This window comes from Branchiostoma floridae, chromosome 8 (genome assembly GCF_000003815.2).
Source record: "Branchiostoma floridae strain S238N-H82 chromosome 8, Bfl_VNyyK, whole genome shotgun sequence".
Taxonomy (NCBI): Eukaryota; Metazoa; Chordata; class Leptocardii; order Amphioxiformes; family Branchiostomatidae; genus Branchiostoma; species Branchiostoma floridae.
This window is the reverse complement of record NC_049986.1, coordinates 13,450,880-13,476,704: the sequence shown is the minus strand read 5'-3', so window position 1 is coordinate 13,476,704 and position 25,825 is coordinate 13,450,880. Positions and strand designations below refer to the sequence as shown.

The following is a 25,825-nucleotide window of genomic DNA, read 5'->3' as shown; positions in this document are numbered from 1 at the left end:
GAAACCGTAATGGTACATCCCAACTAGACTGCCAGCGCCGTGACCTTTCTGGCAAAGTTCACGGAGACTAGACAACGTTTGAAACCGTATTTCGCTAGGAGTTCGACAAGAACTGTCGATTTCATATACATTGATGTGGAGTAGAGTCCTGACCCGACAAGTTACGCTTTGTAGAAAGTTTCTGGGTGTCCCAGTTTTGCGAAGAATTCTTATCCCTGAAAAGTCTCTCACCCCTTTCCGTGAAGTGGGAGGGTCCACCGGTAAAATGGCGGCTAACTTTGAGCTGGTTTGCTCCGCGAAGGCAAACGGAGTCATTCCTGTCGACAAATATCGCTCCAATGCGACAGGACTTACCGTGTGCATAGCTCAGGTCGAGGGGCCACTCGTAAAGGGATATTTCTGCCTTGGTGAGGATTTGATTTGAACATATGTCGTGATGATGATGTGGGGAGGGGGGCGGCATGGCCAGATATGACATGCAGTTTCCGTGGAAACGTTTTTGTGTATCAAGAAGTGTCCGCAGGGACTGGGAATGGAAAAGAAAATAGCTGTCTTCGTGCTCAAACTAAAAGTGTATATAGCTTAGCTTTGATTGCAAATGCTTCCGTTTCTAAGAACAAATTCAATTCTCTCATACCGGGGTATTACCTGGTTCTTTTGAAAATTATAAACAGGTGAAAAAATTGTTGGCGTTCTGGCTATAATTTTGTTCTCGTTCCCACCAGATGACCTGATAAGTTTTTCATATATTTATTTGTTATATTTGTGTGTGAAATTGCCTAGTTAAGATTCTATTTGTACTGGTCTTGAATCTTGATGCATGTATCCTTTCAAAATCCTTTGTTATTATGGTGAGAATGCTAGGTGGGAATTACGTGGAACAATACTTTGAATACATAATTGCGACCACACCCACCATTTTGTACTTGCTTTAACTTATTGATTGCAGGCCTGTTTTTATTCATCATTGTGTAATGCTGTATTTGGCCAATACTAGACCAGTATATGTGATCCTAAAGACAACCAGTGCTTTAGATGCAAACATTTTAGAGTTATTTTTTCAATGAAATTTTGAATATGTAACGTTATATTTTTTAGCTACGGAGGCCCATGATGATGATGGCTTACCTCACACATTGGAACATCTGGTCTTCATGGGAAGTGAAGACTATCCATATAAGGTAAACAAACTTTACACAGATCAGACTGCTTTAAAATTTCAGTACTCCTAGTCTGACTTATGTATGACTGTGATTTAATATAGATCATTTTTAGATGCATATTTCTTTTGGATTACAGTACAGAAGCTCTATTATATATTTTAAAAGACCAGATATTGTAAAAATGACTAATTGGGTGTTGCTCAGTACTTATCCAGATCAAGATTAAGATCTTGATTTCATCATTGATTCTGAGTCTCGATTCTGATTAAAATTAAGTTATGATTTTATTTGTCTACCTTAAGGGAGTGTTGGATCTGTTGGCCAACAGATGTCTGGCTCAGGGCACCAATGCCTGGACAGACACTGACCACACAGCCTACACTGTAACTACTGCAGGCAGTCAGGGCTTCCTCAACCTGCTACCCATCTACCTGGACCATGTGCTGTACCCAACACTTACGGTAGGGGGAGCTACTGTGTCTTAGGCCCAATCTACACACAGTTTTTACCGATATCTGTGGAGATGTCGGGAGGGATCTAGAACGTAGGGGGCTGGACACCCATGGCGCTTGCAGTCATAAACATATAGTGCGATTTTCAAAATGGCGTTATATGCTAATGAGCCTTCCAGAAGTCGGGAAGCATCTACACGCCCGCAAAGCTGTCGGGGACCCCTGCTAAGCTATCGGTAAGGTATCGTACGAATGGTCCGGACCTTTCGGGAGAAATTTTCCCGATATCGTAATGGCGATGTAGTAGTTCCATCTAGACGATGAAAGAAAGCTGTCGGCGAGAGGTTGTAGGCTCGCCCATATCGGGAAAAACTGTGTGTAGATCGTGCCTTAATCTGTCTGTTGCCTTTTAATTAATTACAGTAGTTTACCGCAGTAACCGCACACATCTGTTAATTGCACGGAATCTCAAAATCCCAAACTAGTGCGATCCAGCTGGATAACTTTGCATCAATTGTTGCATCATCTGTATAATTGCACAAAACATGTTGGCAAATAGGGTGTGCAATTAATCAGCTTCTACTGTAGTTTTAGTTAATTTTTGGTCTACTTTTGGCTCACATTTAGGTAGCTATTCTTACAGTGGTCAGGAGAAAAATCTTAACAAACAAATCACTATACAATATCAGTGCAGCATAGTCATACTGAGAAACAGATGCAATTTGTTTGTCATTACTCAATGTGCAGTAGGCTAATGTACTGAAATGGGATGTATCATAGTATATAGAACTTGTTGATTAGCAGGAGTAAGAATAACCTTGTAATACGATGGATTTAGTTGTTAAACACATCTTATTATTCACCAAGTCCATCAATAAGACTTAGCAACTCTTTGTGCTTGAATTGTATATTTCACCGTGGTCACACATCAAGCTGCCATCAAGCCCCCTCATCTATGTGCAAGCACGTCTAACCCCCACAGGATGGGGAACAACAGACGTTAAACCGGATAGTGAGTGTGTGTGTGTGGTTTACTGGTTATGCAATAAAAATGTAAGAAACTTATTGGTACAGGATTCAGCATACATCACAGAGGTTCACCATGTGAATGGTGAGGGTGAGGACGCAGGTGTGGTGTACTGTGAGATGCAGGCACGTGAGAACACCGGGGAGAGTAGGACCTACCTGGAGATGCTCAGGAGCATGTACCCAGGACACTGTGGGTACAAGGTCAGACAACTCTTCAGTTGATTGTATGTATGCGCAAAACAGGAGATGGTTGAATCAAAATAGAGTGTACCAAGAAGATAGGAAAGAAGCCAAATGGAAAGTAATTTTATTTTTGGTCTTACCAATTTTTTTCCCCTCACTTTTTGTATTTTGTTGTTGTTGGACAAATAGTATAAACATTTACGGCCCTTTTCACCAGAAATGAAGAGAAAAGAATTGTACATAAGAGCTCACATGAATGAAACCACATCATACTAGTGTTCACAAGTTGTTGTGAATTGGATTCTGATATATGGATGATAATCCTGCCATGGCTTCTGTTTCTCATCAGTCTGAGACTGGAGGAATGTTGGAGAACCTCAGGACCAGCACCTCACACAAAAAGGTATGTGTTACAGAGGTTCAGATTTGGTCCTCAGATTGCATTTTTTTAAAACAGGCCAGTTTGAAAATATAGTACATGTACTATGTTAATATTTCTATTGTCAGAACGACTAATGTCTTATTCAAAATGACTGCACGTCCATGGAATCAGTAACTTCCTTTTATCTTTAAGATGTCTACTTTCTATTTCAATGTCTTTTTTGCAGGTTGTTAACTACCACAAGGCTTTCTACCGCCCAGAGAACCTGTACCTGGTCATCACAGGACAGGTGAAGGCATCAGATGTCTTCCAGGTGCTGGGGCCTTTTGAGGAGAAAATCCTGTCCAAGGTATGGAACACAGCATTATTGTGAATTCGGTAACAAGTAAGCTCTAACATATCATTTATCAGACATGTATTTTGAATTAATGGTTGAACAGGGATACAAAAATATATGATAAGAATGTTTTGCCAACTGACCAGATATGTTGTCAGCTGAGGACTTTGAATCGTATCCAATCCGTAGGCACATGAACTTTCAAAATTGCACTTCAACAGCAAGTTGACAGGTGGCATTGCTTACAAATGTACATCTACCATACAAACATTGCTGGAAGACAGGTTGCTCCTTTCCTTACACATGGTTCAGTCAGAATGAGCGATGCTTGTAATCAAGGTTAAAATTCACGACTAATAGTTCCTAGTGCTAGTGTCATGTACTTTAGACGTACTAATGTACATTTAACCGATCTAACCGGCAATGTTCCTCCTGTAGGGTGGTCTCCCTCCCTACAAGCGCCCCTGGCAGAACCCCATCCCTCCCCTGCCTGCCTCCGTCACCCACACTGTGCAGTACCCTAGTGATGACGAGGCTAATGGGATGGTCAGGATGGCCTGGAGGGGACCAAAATCAGATGTAAGTCAGTCTTACTGTCCAACACAGACATTAGATGTTTGTTATCTGTTATTGTTGCTTGCAGGCAAACTCTCCCAGTCTCCCTGCAAGACAAATTGCCAGTGTGCTTATCTAAGAAGACCTGCCTTGGCTACAAGCAGATACTATGCTGGCCCTGGCCAAAAGTCTGGTTTTACAGGGTAGTTATCTGTACCTGATTGTGTGATTGAAGCAACTGTTTAAATTCAAACAAGGACTTTTTGCCTACCTTTGTCAACCAAACAACCAATACATATCTAATGCCAGAATGCTACCTTACCAGGGAGGAGATTTAACTGGAAATCTTATGAATTTTGCATTTCTTCTGACAGATGTGTTGATTGTTAAAATATTTTGACCTACCATTTTTTATGTGTGTTGTAAGGAATTTAGAAGTGCGCATGAGTGACCTAGATACAGAGGAAAGACTCACTCATTCTGTAGGACAGAGGAAGGTCCATGTCCTGTGTTAGTGTTAGTGGGAAGCATACTTCAAGACTCAGCCTCCTGACATGTGTGTTGTGGATACCTGTGCCTGTAGCAGCTGTATGACATCCCAGCTATAGCCACCATGCTGGAGTACATGTTTATGTGTGTGTTGTGGATACCTGTGCCTGTAGGAGCTGTATGACATCCCAGCTATAGCCACCATGCTGGAGTACATGTTTATGTGTGTGTTGTGGATACCTGTGTCTGTAGGAGCTGTATGACATCCCAGCTATAGCCACCATGCTGGAGTACATGTTTATGTGTGTGTTGTGGATACCTGTGTCTGTAGGAGCTGTATGACATCCCAGCTATAGCCACCATGCTGGAGTACATGTTTATGTGTGTGTTGTGGATACCTGTGTCTGTAGGAGCTGTATGACATCCCAGCTATAGCCACCATGCTGGAGTACATGTTTATGTGTGTGTTGTGGATACCTGTGCCTGTAGGAGCTGTATGACATCCCAGCTATAGCCACCATGCTGGAGTACATGTTTATGTGTGTGTTGTGGATACCTGTGTCTGTAGGAGCTGTATGACATCCCAGCTACCATGCTGGAGTACATGTTTATGTGTGTGTTGTGGATACCTGTGTCTGTAGGAGCTGTATGACATCCCAGCTATAGCCACCATGCTGGAGTACATGTTTATGTGTGTGTTGTGGATACCTGTTCCTGTAGGAGCTGTATGACATCCCAGCTATAGCCACTATGCTGGAGTACATGTTTATGTGTGTGTTGTGGATACCTGTGCCTGTAGGAGCTGTATCATATCCCAGCTATAGCCACCATGCTGGAGTACATGACAGACACAGCCATCGCACCACTGCAGAGGGAACTGGTGGAGACAGAGGACCCTTACTGTAACAGGGTATGTGGTTCAGCTGTTTGAATGTCATGCTTTTTTGGATCACAATCATTACTTTAGTGATGTTGAAAATAGGGGTGGGTACGGGTACAGAAAATTCAGTTACATGTCCGGTTCAGGTCCAAAGGGTCAGATGCAGGTCGGGACCTGAACCTGGACCCGATTGTCTATAAATTTGAAACTTGGGAATAGACAATACTCAAAACAATATGAATGGTCCATTTTACTACAAAGGAATCTATTTGGTGCAGTATCCGACTTCAGGTCCAGTCAAAAAATGGACCAGTGCAACAAGAAATAACTTGTTTGTACCAATTCACTGTACCAGTACCCACCCCTAGTTGAAATACAGTTATGAATCTTTTTTATTCTGCAATCTACAGGAGCAAGCTGTAGAGAGTTAGTGATTCATTGATTTAGTGATTAAGAGATTGATTGAGTGACATGTGAGCCATATGTGAAGTCTCTGTTCCATTTGTTTCAATGCTCATTGATAAATGTTTATGTAATTTCAGGTGTCCCACAGTCTGATAGAGAATGCAGAATGCTGTGTGTACTTACACCTCAGTAACGTACCCAGCGCCAAACTCAGGGTCCTCAAGGACAAGTAAGCTGTGTGCATTGTTTTGCAGTTTGAATATGAATCTTATAAGACACTGAAAAACAAAACATGTGCTTTCTAGCTCCAGTCCAACTTTTAGTTTACTTTGAATGACAGCAAATCAACTACATGAATACATCTCCACAGTGGAGTTTATGGAGTATGTGGCTCAGATAATATCAACATCTCAGGCCGTTACATTTACACCACAAAATAGTTGTGTATAACAAAAATACCTTTGAGGCCAAAAATAGATATTTACCAAGTTGCCAAAAGTAATAACAAACTACCACTGGATAACACATTCAGCACCACTGGACAACACTTTGAGCACCACTGGATAACACATTCAGCACCACTGGATAACACATTCAGTACCACTGGATAACACATTCAGCACCACTGGATAACACATTCAGCACCACTGGATAACACATTCAGTACCACTGGATAACACATTCAGCACCACTGGATAACACATTCAGCACCACTGGATAACACATTCAGCACCAAGGACAAAGCCAGTTTGCAAGAGTGCTGTTGAATTTTCAGTCATACACTTCTGATAGTGTGACTTCTTTTGATGTACAGCCTGTAGAACAGAGTGCTAAGCCTATACCAATGCTTATATCAATGTTATCTCATTACAGAGTCTTGTCAGTTCTGAAAGGCATAGCGGATGGTACTGAGAAGTTGGACATGGAGCGGATGGGTACTGTTGTACACAGGCAGATCCTACAGGCCTTAAACCATGTATGTTAAATGCTTTACTGCAGCAACTATCTTTACACATTATCCCTCTTTACTATAGACCTTAGAGTATATTACAATTGTTTGGAAATATGCAGTGTAATAAATATAGATATAAACAAAGATTGCTGTCGAAGTCATTCATGTTGGACCAAATAAAAAATCTCAAAAATTGTAACACAGTGAGAGTGCCCAATTTTTCACATAGCTGCTCCTAGATAGCTGTCCAGTGTTAAATTTTACTGTTCAGTCCCTTGCCAAAAAATGAGAATGCTTGTGAATTAGTATTGCTTACCTGTTAGTGATCAATACCATGTTTAGAAAGTCAAATGATAGATGTGTATATCTGATGAAACTCACACATGTCTGTTTCACTACAGATAGAGGACCAACCCCACGACACAGTGGCTTTCCACTGCATTGGAGACTTCCTATATGGGACCAGTAATGAACAGGTTAGCATTACATCTGATTGGTTACTCATTACATATGTTTATGTACCTGTAATTGCTAACATTCGAATCCTTCCAATAAAATGTCAGATTGTCTGGGTATTTGATGCATGTCTATATGAAAGTGTTACTTGAGAAATTGACTTTATCAGTGTTTTGCATTTGTACATACATGTATTCTTCATGTATTTTATTCTATTACTGAAACTGAATTGTTCACTAAGTAGTCTTTGTACAGTATGTTTCAAATTTCTCTATGTGATTCGAAGTGACCATCTTAATGTCCATAGATGACTGAGCGGCTGAACAACATCAACTACTACCGCAGGCTGGCCAAGGAGCCGCTGGAGTTCTGGACTAACCTGCTGAAGAAATATTTCACTCAGGCTTCACTTGTTACTGTAAATCATTTCATTTTATTTGCACTTGCATCTTAAGGTAAAGTTGAAACTGTTCTTTTGTCTAATGTTCTTTTAAGACCTGGCTTTATGTCACGGTGAACTTACTTTGATACTTGATGAGGTCTCCTCAACTTTACGTCAAGTGACCTGCATCAATGTTTTGTTGTGTCTTCTGCACTATCCTTCTCCACTCACTGTGGTCTTGAGCCAGTGTTTACAGATTTTGCAACTGGTATTTTGAAAGAATACAAAAAAAAATACTGTTCTGCCTTTTACCAAGACAAATATTGAGATAATGCTGCAACTTCAGCAATCTAGATTTATTTGAAAAATCATTTGCACCAACCTTGTCTTAATCTTGTCTTACTTTTAATTCCTCTTGCACTACTAAGTATCTAAACTTTGTCTTTACCTTCTTTACATTGTTAGGGTTTAAAACCTGTACCACAAGATCTATGATGGAAGATAGTGGATACTCTCTCTTTCTTTTAAAACTGTCTGACTCTTTCCAAAATTAAATTCCAAAATTGCTTGACTGTCTGCTATTTGGCATACAAAAAAGCTTTCCTCCCTGTTACCTGCACAGATCATTAAGGCGGCGGCTGTGGTTTCATGAAAGAATTGCTGTTATCTGTACAGATCATAGGAGAGCCCAGCACAGACATGAGGGATGACATGGCAGAGGAGGAGAAGCAGAGAATAGAGGGACAGAGAGAAGAGCTGGGGGAGGAGGGACTTCGTAAGATGGAGAAGATGTTGGACAAGGCTACAGAAGACAATGAGGTCTAGAACCTGAGGCAATAGTTTTCTAAACAAATCTGTTTCCAAGTTGTAATAATTTAAAGATTTTATTTCTATCTAGAGGAAATGTCGCATATAGGGATTGATGGTGAAATCTTTCTAATTGTAGTAACACAACTGTCAGTCATTATATAGAGATGCATACAACATGTTATATTTGTTGAAAACATTTAAGTTTCAAAAAGTCTTAGTATTCATATTTGCCTTTTTAATACTTTTATACAACTCAGTTTGCAATAGTTCCATACATAGTTCCTAATTTGGAAAAACATTGCCTCTCCTATCTTCAGAAAGAGGCTCCTTTAGAGATGTTGAGCAGCCTGGATGTGCCTGACACAGACACTATCCAGTTCCACCCCATTAAGACAGCCAGCACACACGACAAGAATGCCAGGAACAGGATCCCCCAGTTCCCCCTGGACGGCCTCCCATTCACCTTCCAGCTGGACCACATCCACACCAACTTTGTGCAGGTGGGCTTCTATTTGGTAATGTTAATCAGTCAGGATGTACAGTATGGTTGTACTCTTACTTACCTTAGAATTGCAGGGACTTCATTTTGCAGTAGGAGGAGAAAGGATGCATTTGTTGTGTTAAAGTTTGGGTGGATATAACTGTAGAAATGCATAGCTAGATAGAGATTTTCTTGTTTTGTAAAAGTACCTCCCTATCCTGTACCTACAGCTCTGTGCCCTTCTGGATAGCAGCAAAGTTCCCCAGGACCTCAGGCCGTACCTGTGTCTGTACATAGAGGTTATTCTGGAGTCTCCTGTACTCAGGGACGGAGGTAAGAACAGTTACAGGACCTGTGTCTGTACATAGAGGTCATTCTGGAGTCACATGTTCCCAGGGACGGATGTAAGAACACTCCTTAACATAGGGTAAGAAATGAAAATTGCCAAATACACCTGTAAATGGATAGCTTTCAAGTAGCTGTCTTTTGCTGCAAAAAGTTCTCTCATGTTTGCACACTCATGTTCCCAATCTCTGTATCCCCAGTGGTTGTCTCTCACGAGGATGTGATCCGTGAGCTGGCGGCCGACACCCTGACCGCCGAGACCTCCCTGGGGGTGGGGGGGAACAGGTTTGCCTGCGGGCACTTTGCTCAGGTCGTGACCCTGGCACTGAAGGTGGGTTCCAGGTTCTTCCAACCACACACTAACTCTACCAACGTTATCCATGCATGTACACAATGTATAGAAGATGCACAAATTATTGGTGTTTTTAGAATTTTGTACAATGAAAACAGTGTGTAACATGATAACAGCATGTCTTCATGCATCAGTATATTCTTGTCTTTATGACCTATATTTATGTAATGTGTTATACATCCAGCAGTACATTTTCAATGGTTGACAAGTACTGTTGTGCTGCAATCTAAAAAGAAGCAACCAAGTACTGTATAGGACGTTGAGCTATCACTGAGATGCTACACAGGATAAAATCAAGCCATTTAGATGTACCAGGGTAAATGTACTTGGGCATAGACTTCAGTCGACCTTTTCTTATATGCCATCAACATTTTCATTTGTCCACATGAAAGATATGCTGAAAGCTACCCATAGATACATGTACAAACAAATCTAGTAAGTGATGGTGTAACCAAATATGCAACGTGTCCTTCACACAGTTGGAAATGGAGAAGTACACCAAAGGAGTGCAGTGGTTACGTGAGCTGCTGTTCCAGACACAGTTCACCACAGAGCGCCTGAAGATCATCGCCACCAAGATGGCCAACGATGTGGCCAGGCAGAAGAGGAGTGGGGCCAAAGTGGCCAGTACTATCATCAACGACATGAACTTCCAGTCAGGTCTGCACTGTTATTGTCCCCACCATGTAGTTGTTCTGTAGACCAGGCCCATTAATGCAAAAAAAGGGAGAGTAATCAAAATGACATTGGAGGCTCCATTGGTTGCTAGATCTTCTGTGATGCCACAATGGTCAAATAGTCAGACTGAAATATAGGTGACATGTACATGTACTCTTTAGAGGCACTGAAATATGTCAGATCTTTTTATTCAAACCACTTGTACCTACAGAAGAGGGTCAAGGGTCAGATCCAAGATGGCCGCATCCTTGGATCCTGCTGCACATGAGATGTGTATCCATCTTAATCCTCTGTGTGGAGGGTCTCTTGTAGGCCAATTTTAGTGTTATTGGATGTAGATGACAGGGTTTAATGTGTCCTTATGTTCATTTTTTGTTTTGTTTACATAGTTAGACCGCATGACATGCCAATATCCAACAGCCTTTCTGCCCCCCTCCCACTCTTGTTTATATATATTTTTTATTGACTTTTTCTTCAATTACTTTGGCCCATCAACATTTCTATAACCCACTTTAGCAGTTTTCCGTCCCTCTTCGATAAGGGACAGGATCTGGCAGCCCTCGACCCCTCCCCCTACTCAGGGTTACCGAGTTGGCCAGACAGGGGTCATCAGCTGAAGTGGAAGCAGCCTGTCTAAGGGATGAGCTCCCCGATACAAAGCTCCTACCTGACCTGGGGTAGCTTCATTGCGGCAGCTGGCGATAAACTGACAGACTGGTGTGATGGATGATGTGATACTGATAGCCCAGTTAGTGCGGTTACAGGTTGGCGTCAGGAAGGATATCCGGCCGTAAAAAGCCCTATCCAAACCGAAATGGAAAGTTCTTCATACAGATAAAGGCACAGGCAGTGCCGGTAGCAGTCACCGACGAGCAGCCGGTATTGTTGCGGGCCTCGCTGACTTGCGGGTGCGGAAGGTAGGGTCCGGCTATCGAGGCAAACCATGGTGTTGAAGCCCAGAGCTGGACTCACTGGACGGACCAGCAGCATGGAAGCACAGTGTGAAGACTATCCGACTGCTGCCTACCCCTGTGACAGGGATCCCAGCAGCAGTATAATCAAAAATGGATACGACGACGACTTGTGATCTTTAATAGATAGGGAAAATGTACATTTATATGTTTATTAACTTATTTTTTCTCATAACCAGAGAGTAACATCCATGCCTCCAACATGATGCGGCAACACAAGTTCCTAACAGAACTCCTGGAGAAACTGGAGGGAAAACCTGAGAAGGTATGCATGGTTAGCTGCTGGAAGGGGTTACTAGTAGTTCACAAGTTTTTTCATAGCATATGGAATCTGCATCTTTTTATACATTTCACACTTCAAAATTTTACCACCAATTTGTGCAGTTTACTGTAACATCAACTTAAGCATATTCATATTCAAGAAGCACTCTTGGTACCTTCCTGGTTTGCTAAGGCCATTTTGTTTTGTTTCAGACAAAGAAGATTTAAACATGTATTTCGTTTCTGCTGAAGAATTTTTCAACAGTGTGGTTGCAGTCTAGAAAACCAATCTACATTGTATTTGGCAATGGGAGGTTCCAGCACATGATGCCTTCTGTACTGTCCAGGTTCTGGAGAAGATGAACCAGTTACGAGCGCTCCTGACAGATCCTGCGTCCCTCAGGGTTCACATGTCAGCCGACGTGCAGAAACTTGCGGGCGTGGGGTCGCCACGGAAACCCTGGGATAACTTCATCAGCAAAGAGCTTCTGAGTGAGAAATCCAGGTGTGGATTCTGTTGTTACATGTGGTAGTGGACAACTTTGCTGTATGTGTCTGATGTATCTTTGTAACATTACTATAAGCATTGACTGACCGGATTTCTGTCCGGTTTTCCTTCCAGATTTCTGTCCGGATTTCCGTCCGGATTTCTGTTCGGACAATTGTATATTATAATGTGGTCTTAGAGAATCAATATTAGAGAGAGAATAGTCTGATATTAAATGGTAGTTTTAGGGATTGCAATCACTACATGTACTTTTTCATTCCAAATTAAATACCTGTCTAGGAAATATCAGACTGTAGATGTAGATCTTAGCTGCTAGGTACTAGCAGGTGAAGTTTCCCCTTTCTGAAATCACTCTACCAAACACTTAGTCATCATTCTCATTAAGTTGTAATAATTTCCACTTTGAAGCATTTTTGGCACATTTTCCCCCCCAGTACTGGTGAGTTACAGCACTCCTACAACCTGCTGAAGTCACTGGACAAAGGTTCAGCCATGGGGACCATCGTAGGTGTAGGGGCTGTGGAGTCATCCTTCCTGGTACAGACTGTGCCCTGTATCACCTCACACAGTCATCCTGACCTGGCAGCCATCTTAGTCTTCATAGAGTACCTCACTGCCTTAGAGGTCAGTGGATCTATCTACATGTACAGTAACATTGCCATTACATGACTTTTCTTTCAGTTTCAATTGACTTGACTTTTTGACTTGAGCTACATGTATGGGTCAAATTTCCTCAGACTGGAATCAGGCTGTCAGATATATGCCTTTAAATTTATGCCTTTCTTTCTTTCTTTTCATATGACTACAATGATGGAAACTGGAAGTTTAGCTCCTTTATGTTATTTCTAAGAAAACTGTTCAACCTTTGTCTCTTTACTTTTGTACTGAATTGTGTAGTAAATAATGAGTTTTATTTATCTACGTGTACATGTAAAAGTAAATTTAGCAGTAACTGTTTCCATTTTCAAATCAACATGTAATGATGTTAGGATAACTGCTGTTAAACTACAAATAATTCTGCTCCGTCTCTCATCAGGGACCAATGTGGAGGCAGATCAGGGGCCTTGGCCTGTCGTACCACTACAGTATCAAGGTGACCCCCTCCCAGGGCCTGATGTCCTTCATACTGTACAAGTCTGCTCAGCTGGTGCAGGCTTACAAAGTGGGCAAGGACATAGTGGTACGTGTGGTGTTCACCTAGCCTGTCAGTTTATGTACTTTCTATCCCTATGTGTTGACTTGAATGGTTACTTGTTAAACTAGTCAGGGTTGGTACCAGTTTTGATATACTGCAAGTTAAGGTGGTCTGTTTTTCAACTTCAATGATTTCAAGCGATTGTATTTTTGTTGGATGATCTCTAGCTAGTTCATGTTAGAAACAGCATTACAACAGTCATAAAGTAGCATAAAAGATACTTATATTATATTGAATGTATTGGGCATCAGTATTGATACTGAAGAAAGTGACAGCAGTCATTGAAAATTTGATCTGTGTGTACTTTAGCATTGTACTATAAAAGTGTGCTATTTCATCCAACATCTCATGGAACATTAGGTGTACATGACTGTGTTCTATGCAAACTTGGCAGGGATTGGACAGTGTGAAAAAGCAGAGGACAAATTATCAACACTTGTGTCTTACCGTGTGTACAGGAAGAGTACTTGGACGGGAGTGCAGAGTTCGAGCCTGTGCAGGTAGAGGCTGCCATCAGCAGTGTGCTGTCCTCCATTATCGAGCGTGAGGAGAGTGTGGGAGACACCTCCATGCAGTCCCTCCTGTCATACTTCAGGGGAGTCGGCTCCAGCTACAACAGGTTGGATCTTAGGCTACCTTGGTGTACACAGACCTTAGTGTATACTATTAGCTGTGGTCTAAGTAGGGTGAACCCGCTGGACAGGGCCACATGGAAGCGAGGTGTAAAGACTAGCTGACTGCTGCCTACTGTGTCAGGGACCCCAGCAGAAGTATAATCAAATACTGAATACTACTAATAGCTGCCCTTTGGTGTAGCACACCATGTGTTAGCAGTATGAAGTCATATTTACTCAAGCAACTGGATATGATTTTGGCAATGGTCAGAAATTTCAGATAGCATCCACTATCTTTTGTTGCTACATTTTCTAGTTGGTTTCAGACTAACCTGTTCTTTCCTTTAGACATTGTATTTCCAACTTTATCAGGAAAAAGAACTTATTGCTTTGAATAGTATACAAACCTGACCATTCTCCGTAAGTTATTTTTATGAACAAGAAAAGTGAATAGGATTTTGAAACCAAGATTTTTGATAGAGGTTGCTGTTAATACTGTAGAGTTGATGTATTATATAAAGACATTGGGGCCTGCCAGAAAAGATCAGAATACTCTTTACCCTGCTGTTTGGTCTAACTCTTCTCCATCTCGATTGTAGGGAGCTCCTAGCCAAGATCTCCAAGGTGAAAGTCTCAGACCTGAAGCGTGTAGGGGCAGAGTACTTCACCCCGCTGTTTGACCCGAGTAAGGCCAGAGTGTCCGTCTGCTGTAACCCCTCCAAGGTGGAGGAGACCAAGGCTGGCTTCGAAGAGTAAGTATTTGTTTTGAAAGTCAAAGATAACTCTGTTAACCATTGGCCTTATTTGATTTCTTTTAGTCTTGTAATTGTAAACTATAATCAGTGAATATGAAATCACTAAATGAACACAATGTACAAAATGTACTTTGTTGTGACATACATTTGTATTTCACTCTTTCTTGATGGTGCATTGACATGTCATTTCTTGTACATACATTGTATTTTAGAAAACTAAAGCAGCTATCCTCTAATGAGCATAACGTAATGTGTAAAACTCTTTCTTATTAGTTTATCATATGACTAATGTATGCCTTACACTATGGCCAGATAATTGAAAAATAACAAAATCTACAGAATTACAGTCCATAATACTGTGTTGCCTAGAATATATATTATCAAAAATGTATTTTCTGCAGGCTTGGTAGGGAGCTTGTGGTGATGGAGTCTCTGGAAGAGGCCTACAAAGATGATGACTAGTGACGGGGACACAATCGATCTTATGCTGCTTTGTTAATGTGAAGAATGGTGACAACATGTGTTCAGCTCAGGACCAAGTATAGAGATGTAGCAACAAGACAGTAGATGACATAACAATATAAGATAGGTTCATTGCAGTAATTCAATTTATAAAAGCTCCTTGAGTTATTTGATGTCTAAAGTTCATATATATGCATGGAAAATATTTTGACCATATTCTGTCTCGTGAATTAATATTCACTTACAAGGAGTCTAGACATTAACATGGGATAATATTAACTAATGGCAGAGATGACATACATTGATGATCAATAGGCAGAAAAGTAGTTTTCACAGGGATTTTAAGGGCATGATGATTCTGATCTACTTATTGATGCATATGTTACAGTCAAACTGTTAAAAATGTCCTATTTGCTGCAAGCAAATTATTACAATGGTGCACGTCTATGTTGATTTCACCATAAATGTTAAAATGGAATTCTTGACTATATTTATATACTGTGTACACCTACATGTACATGTACATTATATACACTCAGTCTGGTAAATGCAGGTAAAACCATTTATTGAATGTTATCTGTTTTGTTGGTGAAAACGTATCAGTCTTTTGAAATTCATCCAGTGTGTGTTGTGCATAGGCATTAGTGACAGCATACTAATGTTACATGTACATGACATGCTTTCATTCTCTCACCCAATTGTTATTGGCAGGAAATGCATTTATCGACAAGCTATAACATTGCTGCTGCAAACACGATGGCTCTATGTTTAGTACTTATTACAAGATCACATGTTTGTACACGCTGGTTTACATCCATTGAATATTTAATTATCTTGTGTAAAATCCTTTAACTTAAGAGCAAAAATGTAGCTTTGTCATAGATTGTATTCAATTGCTATACACATACTGTATTCACTAGAAAAATGAATTTCTGTAACTAGAGGTTATTCTGGAGTCTCTTGTCATCCACCAGAGTTCCACTAGTAAGATGTCATTTCACCTTAGTATCAATGAACTTGTTTATTGATATTTCTGATTTGGTTCTTCTTGCCAGATGAAGTCAACTAATTTTTCAGAAATGTTGTCTGATCATTTTTAGAAACTGTCACAGCAGTTTGCCATATATCCTTGTACATGTACATCTACATGTACTTTCATAAGGCATTATACCAATATGTAGCAGGTGCTGGTATTCAGGTGTGGAGTGTTCTGGTGTTCATTAGGTTTTTTTGTTCCTATGTTTATGACACGAGGTGATCAATGACAGAAGGCTGCTTCTGATAAATGAATTTAAAAATAACACAAGAAAATAAAGTAATTTCAAGGTGGTTGTTGAGGAAGCCCTTATGTTTCATTTAAGATAAATGTGTGTTACTTCTTTGGTTTGATTCACCACCAAAATCTGTTATCTACATGTAGGTAGGGCAATTGTCTGTTAGGTGGCCCCGACAGTTGCACCGTAGGCAACTTGCATCTCCTTCCCCATGTGCCCAGTTACATGCACGTGCCTCAGACATACAATACCCTGTTTTCCACTTATCACACAGCTTGACTTTGTATACCTTGAGGCCTGGTGGACGCTGCTTGAGAAAGTCCAACTCTTCAGGAGTGTGGGTGTACTCACAGTGACGGCCCCTGCCACAGTTGAACTTCCTTGGACAGTGCTCTGAGTACCTTGGACGGTATGGACTTTGTCTGTTCTTCATTGGAGCTGGGATCCAGGCGCCACTTGCTTCTGTTGTAGGTGACCATGGAGTCATGGCCTGTGAGGTTACTGGAGGATGATAGAAGGGGCGGTGCTGCCGAGCACCTGGTCGTGAAGGTTGCCTGTACGTAGGCTGTACTGGGAACTGTTGCAGATGTGGACGAGCTCCTCTTTGGTGTATGGGAAATGGAACTTGTATAGTAGTTTCATCCTCCTTCTCTTCTTCAAGACTGTGGAATCCCTCATCTTCCAGTTGCTCCACTTTGTCGTACATGTCTGTAAGCCCACTATACTGATTGGACAGGCAGATGTTGACACTGTCATCCATTGCTCTCGAGTGCTTGTAAGAAAAGTAGGCTTGGACATTGGTAGACACAGAGTGGAGATAGGGATCCTTCTTCACCAAATCCAGCATCTCAGCAAGGTCTGGGCCTCTGAAGGTGCCTTCAGCATCTTTCCCTTTAATGAAGACAACTAGTAGGTCATTGATGTCATTATTGTCTTCAAATATCCAAGCATACTGGAAAGGCCACCTACAGACTTCCTCCATCCTTTTTACCCACTTGACGTTCATCTTCAAGGAGTCGGGCTGCTTCTGCACTCCTTCAAATACGATGGCCTGGGTCAGGAGCTGGTTGTGCTTGCCTGGATTTATGTGGTAAGTGTAGTTGGTGAAGGTCAGCCGCTTGGAGTAGGCATCCAGGTGCTCAATCCTCATCCTATCTGGATGACATTGTTGCAGAGACCTGATTTCCTTGGAGATGCTTTTCTCCCACATCCAAATCTCGGTTTTCCAAGGTGGTTCATGAAGAATGTTCTCCAATACTGGGACCACATCTGCATCTCCAGTTACAAGTATCACTGTTCCCCTCTTGCCTTCCTCTGTCTTGCATACAAGACTTGTCACATCCACCCCAAGTTGGTTGTCAATTTGCTTCTCTTTTCCAGTGAACTGGCTGCGTTTCTTCGGCTGGGGGACTCTCCAACCTCGTTGTCGTACCTTTTTCCAGATGGTGTCCAGTTTGGGCGGCTCTGACCCATACAGGGTGCCGGTCACAACCTGCCGACCTTCCGCCACAATCTCGGACAACTGGCCAACATCGATCCTGATGCGGGGATCTTCAGCTACTTTAAACTTGCGCTCTTTGCCAATAAGCTTCTTTCCTTGCACCCAAAGATTGGAGTCGACTACAAAGATCCAGACAGAATCCTTGGTTGTGTGCTCTGAGGCCTTGAGGTATGGGCCAATATCTTGGGAACATAGTGGACAATTTACACTTACTGCCGGATTGGTTTGGATATGTTCAGCAAAGCACTTACGACATATCAGATGCCCAGTTGAACATTTCAGGTAGCTTTGCAGATCTTCATTCATGGCAGAGCACTTTGTGCATTCAGCCAGGTGTGGCCTAGGGCTTGTTCCTGTTTGTAGAATGAGAGTGGCATTATGAGCATGGAAAGCAGTAAACTGTAAATGAATTTGAACAAACACAATGCGAGATTTAATGTTTTTTCTGACTTCACATACATCTTTTTATGTATCTCTCTACATTTGTCTGTCTCACTTTATCTATATTAGAACTAAGATATAGGTATATAACTTGCATTATGTACTTGATATGTATACATGAATAAAATTACAGATAGAAGATAACTGAGTTGCTGAATGCCTGCAAAGTTAAGGAAATGGTTGTACATACCAAGGGTATCACCAGACTTTGTTCTTAGGCGTGGTTGTGCCGAGCTGTCACCAGTGCCTATAGAGCATGCACAATAAGGTGAAACATGTTTTGTCTATTTAGAAATGTTACCTGTACAAATGCAATTCAATCCAGCAGACATTTTGGATGTTTTGTTGAGTATTGGAATTTTACTCCTATTAATTCCAGAAGTTATGTAGTGTTCAAGAAAGTAACCGTAATCCTCAAGTTCTAGCAACAAATATTGATGACTCACAAAAGAACACTTGCTTCTCACTTGCTTCCCACACACATCCATGTAAATCTACGGCACAAATCTCAACAGTCATATGTCTTACCTGATGAGCTCATGGCACCACCAGAGTCAGTGTCCCCTGTAGTTGCTGTTGTACGGCTTCCCTCAGTTATAGTCAAGGTTTCCAGCTGCTCGACATCTGATTATTCAAGAAGAGATGTTAGATATGACTGCAGGGTTCTCCCCGGAATTTTTTAGTATAGTGGAGGGGCTGGCAAAAATAACCCGAACCAACACGCTGCAATTTCATGAAAATGGGTTTATTATGCAATGACAGAGTCTCATATAAATACTACAAGTATAATATATTATACTATTATAGTGATTCCTTTGTTGTGAAGTAGCAAAACGACTATTGTTTTGATCATCGTCCATTCACAAGTTTTTGCAGACAATGCCGACTGGAAAAGTGATGCCACTTGGCACAAAAATCTGTGAATTTTCATCAATTTTAGCAAAACTAACCAAGAAAATAGGGAAAAAACACACTAAATTTCAAAAGTGGTATAGTGGAGCTGGGCTAGGAGTATAGTGGAGGGCCTCCGTTATTCCATCCTCTGGGGAGGTTCATGGACTGTCTTAATAAGTTCATTTATATAAATGTGTGTGTCTCATAAGCAAATTACTGAATCTTTACTGAAATAATACAAGCATAATAATTATATATATATATACATATACATATACATACATACATGTATGAAGTATGCATTTCACAATGTTGTTTAGCCAGGTTTGCAAAGTAGTAACAGAACATATCCTGTTGCTTGCAAAGTATACATTCAAAATACCATTGAGGAATAAACGTAGCTAATATAATACCCCATCTTGCCAGGTGATTGTATCTATTGTGATTGGAATTTACATACCACAAGATACAAGATTGGACACAAGCAAAGAGCAGATTGTACCCACCAAGTTCATTGAAGAACGTCCTTGCTTTCTCAAGGTCATTGTCATCCATCTCAACCAGAACTGTGACATCATCAACTCCCATCTTGGCTACCAGGTCCCTGGTGACCAGACAGGCTGCCAGGGTTGCTGACAGGGTACCATTTGTGTATGATTTCCAATAATTCTCAAAGTTTGCCAAACAGTCAAATTGCAAGAGGCATTCAAGGCAGCCACGACTAATGTCTCTTAGAATAGTGTAATTTTCCCTGAAAGCAGCACTAACTTTAACAAACAGTTCAGGATCCTTATACACTTCTTCAGTGAAGGTCTTGTCAAACATTTCAGCAACTCTGTCTGCCATTTGATCTTTAAAGTGCACCTTTCCCTTGATTTCTGAAAAATAAACATATAATATTCATTTTTACTATTAAAAGAAGTTACCAACTGTTCTTCACTTTGTTTTTCTACCACTTTGAGAAAATACACAAAATATCTAGATAAATGTATCTTATACAAAGCTGTGTGAATATAAAAAACGTGCCATATCGTGCATTTATCTGTGAACTACATTGTACTGTCTATATAAGTATGGTGGGCAACACAAATACAATACCAAGCTACAGTGATGGACAATGAAGGATCATAACACTGATGATCATGATCTCTAACTTACCAAAGGTTGTTCTCTTCCTCTTCCTAAATACTGTAGGTGACTTTCCTTCCAAGTGGTTTCTCAAATGATCTATGATGGAATAAATGGTTTAAATTGATCAGGGCAAAAGGAAGATTTTCTTTTAATCTCATGTCATCTGGCCAAGAAATTGATACAAAAGAAAATGACAAACTGCCATCTTATGATTTACTGCATATGAAACCTTGGAATGTATTACATGATCTTACATACCATCAATTTCATCTGCTATGGCCTTTTGACCTGCTTCAGTGAGTGCACCTTGCAATGCCTCCTCCTTGCTCCACTGTAGCATTGCACCCTTCTTTCAGTCGCCATGTTTCCAGAATTTCTATGCACGACTCCTTTACATTTCCTCTTTGTTCTGCATCAGTCCTGCCAATCTTGGCTTCACTCAGCTCAAGCTTGCGGGCTAGATCCTTCCAGCGGACGACAGACTCAGCAACAAAGTCAAAGATGTCACTGACATCTAAAGCAGTGAAAAAGTCAACTCATATCAAGAAATACAGCAGATACATAGTAATAGTATTGATCTGAAATAGAGCATTTCACTGGTGCATAAATCTCTACAAAGGTAGCATACATTTTTTGTCTTATACTAAAGTATGGAGCTCTTTTAAGTCTTTTTTCAAAGTTCCTTGGCCTTTACAGGCACATTGAGATTTACCATACAGTGTTGTTTGATGAGAAGCAGCTGAGGGGTTCATCATCACATGTCCTTTACATGACAATTGTTATGAAAATTCTTCAACCACTCAGACATGAATTATTCATAAATTCATTCATTAATTCACTTGGAAATGCAGACCTGGAAATAGTCCATATTCAAAATGTGTATGTTCATGTGCATGTCGGTTTTAACACACTCACAGGTTATATTATTTAACCTCCTTGGTCTAACCTTGGTATAAGCCAATAAAATGCACAATGCCTACATGTACATCACAATTCACAATAAAGAAATTAACGTTACGTGTACGGGTCAGAATGACGGTCAGATTATCCAAAAAAATTGGACCAGTTCACTATTATGCCATCACTCAAAGTTTCAAATGAGCAAACCATTGAGTTCATATCATATGAAACCTTGATCAGTCATATGATCAAGTCACTGCTTAAGTTTCGGTCTTAAGTAAATAGACCGCCAAAACCAACGTCCTAGGCCGCAAATTATTGGTGTTCTTCATCTCAAAATTCTCAGCACTAACACAGGTCACAGTGTAGTCTTGATACCAGTACTAGTTTAATGTCCAAGAATCGCCAATGTAGAATGACGGGGGAATTTAGTATCAGCAACAGGTGGTGTCGGATAACTTTTAAGTTCAAAGACCCGGAAGTGGTCGACCTTCCTCGAGCCTTCCCCAGCAGCTGGAGTTTATAACATAAAATTCAAACTTCATAAGGACTTTTTAAAGACCTTACCAATTTCCGACTGATCAACAAGTGGCTCCATTGTCACGTAGTCTTCGTGGTTTTGTTGAATGAAACACCCGGGCGCGTTTTCACAGGATGTTCTGCAGGGGTGCCTAAGCATTTGCACGAACCCTATGAAATTCGTACGAATATTATGTGATACACACGAATCACTATGCGAAAACGCACGAATATTATGAAATTCGCACGAATCACTATGCGAAATCGTACGAATTTTATGAAATTCGCACGAATCACTATGTGACACACACGAGCCTTATGTGATTTGCACGATCCTTATGCAAAAACGGCGGCCGGGAGGAGGCATGATTTTGAGCGTTTCTACCCGAGATATTTATATTTCAAGGCATGGAATGGACATTTACCGTAGCAAAGATGTATTTGATAGCCTGTGAGCTACTGTTTAGCTTCATTTCGGCGTGTTACATCGTATTTTCAGTCGCCGAAGCGGCGAAGCCGCCATCTTGAAAATCCCGCTCCGTTTGTCACGTGACCCCGCCAGTGGTTGCGCAATTTTGCATAAGGATCGTGCAAATCACATAAGGCTCGTGTGTGTCACATAGTGATTCGTGCGAATTTCATAAAATTCGTACGATTTCGCATAGTGATTCGTGCGAATTTCATAATATTCGTGCGTTTTCGCATAGTGATTCGTGTGTATCACATAATATTCGTACGAATTTCATAGGGATCGTGCAAATGCTTAGGCACCCCTGTTCTGAGGGACAAGACTAATATGGCGCCGCTATCACGGGCACTGACCAGGGTGACTTATGACGTTTGACTCCGCGGAGTGATACAGTCTTGACAAATAGTCAGGGTAACCAGTCGATACTAATTGCTTTGAATAACTAGTCAACAAGTTCAACTCATGTCATCACATAAATACTACTCCGGTAGCACTTAATGTATGTGCGACCTCCAAATTATTATCACTAACGTTAACGTTAGCAGTGGCTGAAATAAAAGATCACCAAAGAGGTTTTAAAATGCTGAAACGGTAACTATTTGATAAACGTTGTGCATTTTCTTAAGGAAAGTCATCTGCCTCAGCTAAAGGTTAGATAGAATGAGCAACTTTCAACATATGATTGGTTACATGCTAAATTGTATCTGATTGTGATACATTGCACTGTAGTTTGACAGGTAACGTTACATGTTGCATGTACGCGTATTAACGGTAACGATATATCAATTGCTGTATCATTATATGCCAGTGTAGCAGGTGTAGTGTTGAGGTGTAATACATTTTTGTATTTAAGGGTGTTCAAGCTTGAGTATGACGCCGTGGGAGACATGCCTGAATTCTACTAGTTGGTGCTAGAAACATGGAAAACTACATGGGCTCTGAACAAGAAAATAAAGAAAGCCCTGTAAAAATGATTCTTGAGCAAAACTCCAGTTTTGTTCAAGACAAATAAGTCACTTCCATAATACCTATCTTTTCACCTTCCCCGTGTATCTAGACGCAAATCCGATAGTAGCGTTAATTAGAAGACATATTACAACTTCCATGACGTTTACTGGAATCACTACAAGAACACATTTCCAGACATAAAGGCAGCATGGACAAATTTTGGTCGGCGCAACAACGTGTCCATTTACATCTCTATCACGAATATCTACATGTGTATTATGAAATATGCTCGAATTCTCAATGGCTCAAAAGCGTCAACTAGCGAATAAAAGTATTACTGTAATAAAGCGTCCGTCAGGATACTGCAACAATGATACGAACCGCTGGTCGTCCCCATTGACACGCGTGCAGTAGTCATCAACCGAAGTTCGGTTTGAAGAGGATTCGTGTGTCGAAATAATCTAGTTTGCATATCTATTACCGGTCTCTTGACTCGATTCGTGTGACGGTTCTTAAAATGATATAACATATGATGATTCCTAAACTTTCCTGCTGATGAAATAACAATGATAGATGATCTATTGTTCATATTGTGACAAACTAACTGTTCCGCGCGTTCAATCAACTGTTACAACATTAGCTATCCCCTTTTGTTATATTTACGAAATTGAACATCCTCTTTCTCTTTTCAATGAAAAACGGTTTTCCTGGCTTAATGCCAGTTGTCATCTCACTTGTCCTGAGGAGGTAAATTCACAACCAGGATTTCTTAAGACAATTTTATTCATAGAACTTGAAACTAAATCAATAGATATTAAGTATTGTTTATAGTTTATACTAATATGCAATCTGCATGATAAAAAGGTTTTATCACTGACTGCAATTAACATCAATGTATTTCTCACATTTACTGGATTTGTACATTAGATAGGATAAAATCAAAAGCTACAAACATAAGATATGATGAACATTATGTTCAACAAGGTTCCAACTTATACCAATACCCTGAAACTTGCCATATTGTGTACATAGAGTTAAGTATATATTCATCAAGTCATCTCAAGTGGTGTTAAAAGAAAAAAAAAGTCTTGTTACAGCACTGCAGCACAGAACCCGCCTTGTTCTGTTTGTCAGTTGATAAAATTGTTCACATGGTAATTTTTTAGAATACAAGCTAACAGATAGAACTGTTTATATTACATTTGATTACCCTTACATGGCTTGTGTCAAATCTCTTCTATGAATGCTATCATTTATATATTTATGTTACATTTTGCACAGAAATGCCTTCATCTTCCTTTTGCTTCTTTAGGCCTCGTTCACGTGTTATCGTGGTAACATTCCATGGTATTAAGGACCACAACAAGGAACGGAAAAGACTCAAAAAAGTTGTAGATAATACAGAATACAGAACAATCTTAAGGATACTGACCAGTATAGAACATTAAACATAGAAATGTACTTTTCAAACCTTCTCCTTTAACGAAAACAGCATGACATCATAAATAAATAAACAATACAATCATGGCCATTCTTTTGTTTCCTTGTTCAATTCACGTTATAAATATTAGGCTACATATCATATTAGTACTGTTTGATCATTTAGCTGTTTGGATATATGTTTCATTAGTTTGTTACACAATTTTTATTTGATTCATAGCTGTCAGTATGAGACAAAATCATGTTAAATTTCCTTCATATGAATATAGATGTAATGTATCATCATTATGACGAAATGTGTCCAATCATGTTTGTTATCATTTGTCTTAAACTTGATTAGTTCACATGACGCATACAGTCATCATCCAATTTGAACAAAAATCATTTTATGCTGACTTCATAATCAAGAGTACAATCTAAAGTAGTATAGTATCTTATTGATTGGTACACAAATGAATTGTTACACGTATTCACGATAACACCTTATTGACCACAGTGGGGTGACTAAAATCAATGCCACGCTTCAACTGTACTGTAGTCCATACAGTGGGTAGATTCCACTAGGTTTAGTAGTCCAGCCGCTCCAGCTTGACCCACTGGTTCCTCACGAAGAACCCCAGGCCATGATCCGTCTGCAAATGAAACGTTCCTACATTAGTGGAAACAATACTACTAGAAGACTAGCAATAATCAAATTCTGGATAGATTCAGTTTCTGTCCAGCCAGCCTGAGATCAGCAGCCTTGTTCAGCTCGTTCACTTCAACCGTAACGTTAACTAATGCCGAACACAAGGTCAAAAAGAATCAATGAATTTCCTGGGGCCGAGGCAAACTTTTAAAATCCTTGAGGGCATGCTGTCCTTGGTGCTGAATAGCTGACCTGTTATGTCCTGATAGAAATAGCTGCAAAACTCACTGAACGGACCCATCCTCCTACGCAGGGACCTCCAACAGCCAAACTGCCTGTCTGGATGTGCCCTTCTCTTTCAATCGCCACCCCTAGTTCCTGACCGCCCGGCTTGTAAATATTAATGAGGTTACCCTTATACATGCGAGACAGCTTTTGAAAACGGAAAGCCTATTCTCTGATTGGCTGACAGCTGGTTGGGGGGGGGGGGGGCCGTCCCCAGGAACTAAGAGTGACGGTTGAAAAAATAGGGCACATCCAGACAGGCAGTTTGGCTGTTGGAGGTCCCCGCGTAGGAGGATGA

At 40.6% G+C, this 25,825-nt stretch overlaps 3 protein-coding genes across 3 annotated transcripts in view; 1 reads left to right on the top strand and 2 right to left on the bottom strand.

Annotated features, from left to right (window-relative positions):
* The first annotated feature begins 201 nt into the window (after positions 1–201).
* On the top strand, positions 202–16,426 carry LOC118420897 (uncharacterized protein C05D11.1-like). The gene is made up of 24 exons (XM_035827965.1): positions 202–407; positions 1,099–1,181; positions 1,466–1,624; positions 2,690–2,845; positions 3,177–3,230; positions 3,436–3,558; positions 3,985–4,125; positions 5,390–5,500; positions 6,013–6,104; positions 6,749–6,851; positions 7,229–7,303; positions 7,591–7,701; positions 8,341–8,484; positions 8,793–8,975; positions 9,187–9,289; positions 9,502–9,632; positions 10,133–10,313; positions 11,482–11,567; positions 11,911–12,068; positions 12,506–12,695; positions 13,108–13,251; positions 13,725–13,885; positions 14,480–14,632; positions 15,037–16,426. Exons 1-24 carry the CDS (start codon positions 266–268, stop codon positions 15,095–15,097), a joined length of 3,045 nt encoding a protein of 1,014 aa, XP_035683858.1. The 5' UTR covers positions 202–265; the 3' UTR covers positions 15,098–16,426.
* LOC118420898 lies at positions 15,135–20,652 on the bottom strand. The gene is made up of 6 exons (XM_035827966.1): positions 20,597–20,652; positions 20,366–20,434; positions 19,714–20,085; positions 18,842–18,937; positions 18,504–18,560; positions 15,135–18,225 (listed from the first exon to the last, which is right to left on the bottom strand). The coding sequence occupies exons 3-6, from the start codon at positions 20,051–20,053 to the stop codon at positions 16,508–16,510; spliced, it is 2,211 nt and encodes a 736-aa protein (XP_035683859.1). The 5' UTR covers positions 20,054–20,085; positions 20,366–20,434; positions 20,597–20,652; the 3' UTR covers positions 15,135–16,507.
* Positions 20,653–25,180: 4,528 nt separating this feature from the next.
* Positions 25,181–25,825, bottom strand: part of LOC118421782 (cytochrome P450 3A8-like) — an 11,480-nt gene continuing 10,835 nt past the window's right edge. The window contains exons 15-16 of the mRNA XM_035829284.1: positions 25,338–25,390; positions 25,181–25,246 (exon numbers count right to left, since the gene is read on the bottom strand). Of these exons, the coding sequence (XP_035685177.1) occupies positions 25,181–25,246; positions 25,338–25,390 (119 nt within the window). The remainder of the gene's footprint in view (positions 25,247–25,337; positions 25,391–25,825) is intronic.

Excerpts from the sequence above, each read along its gene's own strand:
- LOC118420897 (XM_035827965.1), top strand. The coding sequence starts at position 266 with ATGGCGGCTAACTTTGAGCTGGTTTGCTCCGCGAAGGCAAACGGAGTC. Across the intron at positions 408-1,098 it reads AAAGGGATATTTCTGCCTTG|CTACGGAGGCCCATGATGAT; the intron begins GTGAGGATTTGA and ends TATATTTTTTAG. Across the intron at positions 9,633-10,132 it reads TCGTGACCCTGGCACTGAAG|TTGGAAATGGAGAAGTACAC; the intron begins GTGGGTTCCAGG and ends TCCTTCACACAG.
- LOC118420898 (XM_035827966.1), bottom strand. The coding sequence starts at position 20,053 with ATGGCAGACAGAGTTGCTGAAATGTTTGACAAGACCTTCACTGAAGAA. Across the intron at positions 18,561-18,841 it reads TGGTGCCATGAGCTCATCAG|GCACTGGTGACAGCTCGGCA; the intron begins GTAAGACATATG and ends CATGCTCTATAG. Across the intron at positions 18,226-18,503 it reads AAAGTCTGGTGATACCCTTG|GAACAAGCCCTAGGCCACAC; the intron begins GTATGTACAACC and ends TTCTACAAACAG.